The following is a 7963-nucleotide window of genomic DNA, read 5'->3' on the forward strand; positions in this document are numbered from 1 at the left end:
AGATTCCCAGGCAGCCACTCCTTAAATAACAAAGGGGAATGAAATGATCAAGATAATGGATAAACAAGGAATAAAATTGAGTATTACTATTCATTTGTCTTGTATAATTAATTTGTAAGAATTGAATGAATTATTATTTTATATCGTTTATTAAAAATAAAAAAGCTCATAAATATATAAAAATGACAAAAACTTTGGCCCTTCAATTTAATGAAATACAAAGTTGAGAAAGAATCTAACTAAATTAAACAAAGTAAACCGCAGCCTAATAATTTTGAAAACGGTTTATCGTTTTTCTTTCGAGAATCAAGAAATCCACGGTCTTCGGGTGAACGGAGCACAATGGGGTGGGCTTGGCTGGTCTAGGGACCGCCAGAAACACCACCTCAGGTTGCCAAAGAAATTTCACCCCAACCGACACATCAAACCCGACACCCTAACATGTTTGCAAGAAAAATAGAACAACACTCCACGCCTCACAGTACACACAACTGATCCGAACCACCCCTTCCCAAAACCACTAATTATAAAATCATAACCGAACTTTTAACGATACAGCCCAGTAATTTTTCTTTTCTTTTTTTAACATACAGCCCAGTAATTCTGTGAGAAAAATTTTAATCATACCATAACCGATAACTTTTAACCTATAAAATCATAACCAAACTATTTAAAGACCAGATAGTTTCAATTTTCAACATCCCAAAAACCAATTTTTGGGTTTGGTTTTGTCTTGGAACAATATCCCAACCATTCCGGCCCATACGCACCCCTACCAACAGAGTAAAAATAGGATTGAAACATACGTTTCTGAAAACTTAACCAAACTATTAATATTTAATGCACATTTAAATCAAACAAAAAACCAGAAAAATATCATGAAATCTGCACACTCCACAACCTAAAACCAATCTTATATTCATACTTAGTACCTCACACAATACACACACACTTGAGAAGCTATTTAATTAGAGAAGTTAAATTAATCTCTTGCAATCTTCAGTTAGACCAAACATGAACCAAACCGCAATTATTACCCGTATAAATCTCGTTACGTTCTTCATCAAAGTAAAGTGCGGTTATCTCTTCAAGCGCGTCTGCAACCATTTGGTTCTTATTAGCTCCTTGCCTTTTACTATCATCACTGAGAACCGCATTGGCGGTGTTTATTTTAGCCACACATTTTCCTGTCCATATGTTGCTAATATTAATAGAACCAGCTGCAACCGCAAACAATATGTGTAAGAAGTCTAAAAGGTGCCAATATTAACTCGTTTATTGATCAAAGAGTTAAATTTGATTATGATATGCCTCTAATGGGTCATATAGGGGTGTGCATGAAACAGAAAAAAAAACAAGCCTTAACTGAAATAACCGAGCCCATACAAAAACAACCAAATTTTCGGTTCGGTTTTGGTTTTGCACATATCTAAAACCGGAAAAACCAAACCGTTGCAAATTTTATGAGTTTCATGTCTAATTTTTTACTTTTGAGTGTGAAATAACATCATAAAAAATGTAGCACAAATATTTTAACTCAAGTGTAAACTGATCAATTAATTATTATTTTGAACCAATTTTTTTTTTGGCCAAAAATTTCAAAGCTTAAATGGTAAGACCCATAAAACCAGTAAAGTACGAATACATACTTGGGTGGCCTGTAAAGTAGTTTTCAATCTATGGGTGGGCTTCACCTACATTATATCCCTAAAGGCAAATATTATTACAGTAGTGCATAAAAACATACCTTTGCCACTAATTCGTTGATCATTTGAATCACTTTTGCAGAAAGAAATTATAAGACCTTGATCACTTGTAATATAGATATTATTTGTATTGCAGTCGGAATGCCATAACTCATGATCCTCAAATGATGTCACAAGCTCTCCTCGAAAATTCCAAACAGAAACAGTTTGGTTTCTGAAAGTTAGAAATAACTGATTTTCGTATAGAAAAATAAACGCAGATGGAGTCATGAACTCGGTTTTATTGACTTCTTTCACCTCAGCATTTCGTACCTACAGCAGAGAAAGTAGTTAGTATTCATACACTGAGTATCAGGCAGAATCAAGTATTGTTTTTATACATAACTAATATTATAGAATAAAATATATTAAATTAAAAGTGTATAAATAACAGGCTCGCGAACTAGCTTGAACTCAATAAGTGAAGCTTGGGCTTAGCTTACTTTTAGGCTCAACCTCGTTTAAGCTCGGCTTGATTCGAGCTTCTGGCGAGCCAATATCGAGTAGCACACACGAGCGGAAATCCATCTATATCCTTCTAAAGATTAAAATTTCATATATATAGTTTTCCAAGATTCATTACATCATGTTTATCTTTTTCAAAAGACCAAAAATATCATACTCATCTAAAACAAAATCAGTTATATATAACAGCATGTTTCACTGAATAAACGAATTGATATAAGAAAATACTTTTAATTTATTTACCATGAAATGTGTAAACATGATATGATGAAAAATACAAAGACGTGTGAACTTCTAAGCTTGTAAAAGGGTTTATACATTATAACTACATATGAAATTAATTATATATATATAAAGCTCTAGAGGTGGCAACATGAGCGGGTTGAATAACGGGCTAAAACGCGTTCGACTTGAAATACTGGTTAAAACAAGTTACGCGGGGTTGACCTGCAAACAATTTTTCGTTCTTTAAAGCGTTAACATGATTACAAACGTATCACATAAACATCTAAATCCTCAAAAATATACAATTAAGGATGTTCTATCCAGTCAACCCATAGACCCATTTGAGATTAAAAAAAATCAACCGACCCGTTCATAACTAAACGGGTAATCAATAATCATTGCCACCTCTAGTTAAAGCTCTAAAAAGAATTATAATAGTAAAGAAATGGAATATAGAACATACATCAAGTATCTGAAGGTTCTCGTTTTCTTGCTTCACAAGAAGCTTTTCATTGAATTGCTCTATAAAATCCACCTTCCTATTGCGATGAAGCAAATGACTAAAATCCTTTAAAACTGTGCCATCTTCTATTGATAATATTTTCAAAGGAACATGGCTCAAAGCCCTAGAGAAAATCAATAACATGATCCCGGGACTGTTACAAAAGAAAAAAAAACATTAGCATGATAACTAATATATTAAAAATCAGGATATGATTCTGCAATAACAAACTAAAAAATATACGTTTCTCCTTCAATTTAAGGTCATTGTTCAACCACCTTTTGTTAATCTATAACTGCAAACTACTTGTTAGTTGTTAATAAGTCTTTAGTAAAAAAAGTTACCATTTTACCCAAGTTAATTCTGTTTGCCATTTGGCATGTACATCTTTTTTTTGTCATTTTACACCTTTCAGCTACAACTAATTTTCACAAAACACTTTTGGGCCTGTAAATGAACCAAGCGTTATAGTGAACTGTTTGGTGTAAAGTTTGTTTATGTTCATTTATTTAATATACAAACGAACATGATCAACATTTAGTTAAACAAACGAACATGAACACACATCTCGTTCGTTCATGTATGTTTGTGAACTTTCATTTACGTGTGTTTATTTAGAAAAAAAAACAGACATGAACAGTTTATTTAAGATCGCATATGTTTGTTAATGTTCATTTATGTTTGTTCGTTAATATTCGTTCACTTATGTTTGTTCGCTAATGTTAGTTCACTTATGTTCTTTCGTTTATATATTCATTAAATTGATTTATGTCCATTACACCTTAGTCTAGTTTTATGAAACTAAAATATCACCCTTTACAATTTTGTCTAGTTTTATTAATCAAAAACTTAACAAATTGATGTTCATGTTTGCTTTTAATGGTATTCGCTCAAATATGCCGTTTATGTTCGTGACCCATTCAATTATACTGTTAACGAACGAACATCAATGAACACGTTCATTTTCTTAACAAACAACACGCCGGTCAATCATTTGTGATCAATCTTTTATTCGATTAAAGTTAGGTAACGTGAACATGCACAGTTCATGTTCGTTCACGTTTACAGCCTAAACACTTTCATAGGTCTGAGTCTCTGAGAGCAACACCTCACAGCGAGAGCTAATTTTACCACAATACCCATTCAATATGTTGACCTCCAGAAAGTCAAACAGGAATGTATCAAGGATGAAAGATCATAAAACAGAAAGTAAAAGTAAATAACAAATTACCTGATCTTGATTTCATCTACATCCTTGTCTGTTATAGAGTATAACAATGTATAATTCTTCAAGTCAAAGACCTTGTATATGCTTTAGTAAAACAAACAAAAAGTCAACAAAAATCGTTATGCGTTCAATGAAATAATAATATTTTGAAAAAATGAAAATACCTGTCTTGTGCAGAGTATGTAAGCACCTTCCCATTAACATCATCGAACTCCACAAAACCGGGCCATTTTAAAGACTCTGATTCAAATAGAGGAAAACCATCATCTGGTTGACCTCTTTGTATGTATCTAACATTACAAAAGAAAGTAAATACCAATACAACATTACAAGTATTTGGAAACGAACCGATGCATGGACTATCTGTGTAATTAACCTTTAGTACCCAAATTTGTTACGCTACTTTAGTTTTGACAAACCCCATGGACTATCTGTGAAATTAACTCTTAGGCGGCTTTCAAGTTTCAACTTATTTGACATGTTCCTCTTTTAGCTAATTTATTTATTTGGCCCATTTGAGACGACACGAAACATAGCACGAATCAACCCAACCAAGTAAATGGGTCAAAATGGTCAATAGTTTTTTCCCGTTTCTTAGAACTTTTTATAAAAATAGTTAATGCCCTAATTATGATTACAAAAAGCAATATCATCTCAACATTGATCTAAATCTTTGAACAAAATGATTTAGAAGGTCATATACATTAAAGATTTTGTTATTTTCTTATTTAACAGGTTTGAGATAAAACAAAACCAAAACCGACCCATTCACAAAAGTAAAAGGGTAAAATATGCCAACACTATTTACCCATCTCTTAAAACATATTAAAAAAAATTAATGTGTTAATTATTATTAAAAAATTTATTATCATGGTAGTTGCCTTATCTTTATATAAAGTAGCTTTTGGTCAACTTTTGACCCTTTGGCTCGTTTCCCTTTTAATGAATACATTAACCCAAATTGAAGTAAATAGGTCAAAATTGTCACTTGTAAACTACGGATGCAGAATATATAAAAGCAAATAATAGATAGACTCACTCTATTCTTGTTGATCTGCATTTGAGTGAACTGAAATTGTCTGAAGCATATACAGAAACTGTAATTAGCGAGTCGTTATTTTTATTGTAAAACAAGCTACGGATGACTTCATCTGGAAATATATTCAACATACATGTCCTCTTGTTTGTATCTGCATTAAGAGTGCCAGCCAAAAGAAACCTTTATATAAGATTGTTCTGGCTTTAAATATAGCGAAAGAATAACACCTAATACATCCTTCAAATAGTTCAAAATTTCATGTATGATGTATATCCATCTAAACTTCATAATATCATATTCAACTTTTCATAAAACATACCATAATGTTTTTTCATTCCATAGTAAGCTAACTAATATCAGTTACTTTTAACAAATTAACAATTTATTTCACTTAACAAATAAAAAAAATACACCAGTATCACTTTTAACCATCTCATCTCATAATGTTCTCTTTGTTTATTGGGTGGCACATATCGTTATACAGAAACTGACTAGGCCTCTAAACAAACATGAACGGGGCATGTTCATTCGTTTAACTTTAACCCAACAAACGATCGGGCACGAACAACTAATGAACGTAACCTTCTTGTTTGTGTTCATTAAGAAAATGAACACGTTCATGTTAGCTTATGTGTGTTTTCTAACATTATAAATGAAAGGTCCATGAATGTAAACAAACGGACATAACTGAACATAGATGAACGAATATAAACGACATAATTGAGCGAACAATAATCACAAGTAAAATAAAACTGTTGAGCCAAAAAAAAATAACAAAACACGACTAAATTGTAATGAGTGATAATATATTATCATAAAATTAGACAAATAGTAATGGGCTTAAAAGATTTACATGAATATACACAATGATGAACTTAAACACGTGTAAACGAACAAAGATGATAAACGTAAATGTGATATTTTTAGCATTTTGAAAAGATAAAAAATATGATACGCCCTGCTTGCGGTGCGCTCATATAATGCATATATGTGTGAACCTTCGGGTGGGCAAAAGTGAAATTGCACTGATTTTAACGTTATTTTACTAATCTCGTGAAAATAAGGTTAAAAGTGGCGGAAGATTAATCAGGCATCATGTGGTGGCGTTGATAGCCGAAAGACAATAGTACATGCACCAATCGACCGGTGTCACGATGGTTGAGTGTTATGTATCTTATGTCCAAGACTTGATGCAAAACTACTATCGAGTCGGGGGTCTCACCGGAAGCAATCTCTCTATTCCTAAAAGTTAGAGGTAATGTTGTCTACATCTTACCCTCCTCAGACCCTACCATAGCTTTGCTATTGGTGGGATATACTGAGTACGATGATGATGATATTTAGAAGGATTCACATGTGTGTATATGTATATGAAACTTTGAACTTTTAGAAGGACATGCATGGAGATTTTTACATGACAAAAAAAATTGCAGATAATAATATGTTAGCATCATTACCTCTACTAAAAGCTGCACAAACACCAGAACTTGCAAGAGCAAATACTATACCATGTGCTGCCACTATTTCAATGACTTTTGCCCTTTTAGTCAAGAATGGTAATACAAATGATGATTGTCCTTTGGGATCATGAGTATCATATTGCTCCTGTTTGAATTCATAGTACAGTTATTCAGAAAAACATGGACATCTTATTCCTAATTTGTAAGTAACAAATAAGAATAAAAAAACATATGGATTCTGATCATGAATGTAAATATTTAATATATCGAAATTGCATGTTGTTACTAATTTATAGAAATCAGTAACATAAATTATTCCTAACAGATTACTAATCTTAAAAGAATCAATGTTAGTTAAATTCTCGGCTAATATTTCGTTAACAAGGAATGCTATAAGAGCAGATAATTAGGGCTTTTTCAAATGTATAGATTATAGTATAGAACAGAACTTGCAGAGTTGCAGATACATATATCGATTCATATAGCATTCAAAATTTACTGTAATTCGATATCGCATTGATAATTATGCAGCATAATTAACTAATTCTACCGTAGCAATATAATTATAATTGCAACTAATAACAAAACCTAAAATGATACCAATGAAAGTAACCCTAACATATACAGATGGAGTAAATTACCGTCAAGCGGATGTTCTGAAAGCGGTGAGCAGAATTAGTGAGGGAAAGAGAACGGTGTCGTTTGGAGGAAATCTCACGCCTGTGTAATTTTCTGACGCTGTTGTTGACCGACAGGCAGTGGGCAGAGTGACGCTGCTGCTTCTTGTTGGCAACCACTCGCCTTCGGCGGGTAACGCTGCTGCTGCTACTGGCCATCGTAACTCTGCTGCTAGTAGAGCCGTCCATTGCCGGACATTCAGTAGGGTTCCGGCAAGTGGCAATTGATTATGAATGGTTTAATTTGAGTGAGGGATTTGAATCCGAGTGAGTAAGGGTTTGGTTTTGATTTGATTTGATTTGAATTGAAATATAGAATCGAAAGAGTGAATAATTGAGGAATGCGTATACTCACCACATCATAAACAGATACTCGTGACTGACGACTATAAACTATACAAAATTTTTACTTTGATAAAGTATCAAAGTGCTCGCGCAATGCAGCGGGTGTTTGAACCTGTTAATCACATAACAAATATAAGTGTTTATGGTTCAGTTAAAACCTTGAAATCGTTTAAACCGGTCATTGGTTTGACTTCTTTTTTCTTTTTCTTTTTTTACTTTCGGTTTGTTGGTCGGTTTCAAAATTTTCAAAACGTAATGAACGGTTGGTTCACGTGTA

The 7963-nt window shown here is 32.8% G+C and overlaps 1 protein-coding gene across 1 annotated transcript; it reads right to left on the reverse strand.

Moving 5' to 3' along the window:
- Nucleotides 1-709: 709 nt before the first annotated feature.
- LOC143577892 (uncharacterized) lies at nucleotides 710-7610 on the reverse strand. The gene is made up of 8 exons (XM_077061615.1): nucleotides 7306-7610; nucleotides 6662-6809; nucleotides 5205-5355; nucleotides 4330-4455; nucleotides 4169-4249; nucleotides 2899-3091; nucleotides 1748-2018; nucleotides 710-1220 (listed from the first exon to the last, which is right to left on the reverse strand). Exons 1-8 carry the CDS (start codon nucleotides 7528-7530, stop codon nucleotides 1000-1002), a joined length of 1416 nt encoding a protein of 471 aa, XP_076917730.1. The 5' UTR covers nucleotides 7531-7610; the 3' UTR covers nucleotides 710-999.
- Between the last annotated feature and the right edge of the window lie 353 nt (nucleotides 7611-7963).

The sequence above is a fragment of the Bidens hawaiensis genome, unplaced genomic scaffold (genome assembly GCF_021521415.1).
Source record: "Bidens hawaiensis isolate Kalapana, Puna unplaced genomic scaffold, B.hawaiensis_p1.1 tig00028894_1, whole genome shotgun sequence".
NCBI lineage: Eukaryota > Viridiplantae > Streptophyta > Magnoliopsida > Asterales > Asteraceae > Bidens > Bidens hawaiensis.

Coding starts and splice junctions, on each gene's coding strand:
- LOC143577892 (XM_077061615.1), bottom strand. CDS start 7,530: ATGGACGGCTCTACTAGCAGCAGAGTTACGATGGCCAGTAGCAGCAGC. Junction 6,810..7,305: donor TTCAGAACATCCGCTTGACG/GTAATTTACTCC, acceptor GAATTCAAACAG/GAGCAATATGATACTCATGA. Junction 4,250..4,329: donor ACATACTCTGCACAAGACAG/GTATTTTCATTT, acceptor GTTTTACTAAAG/CATATACAAGGTCTTTGACT.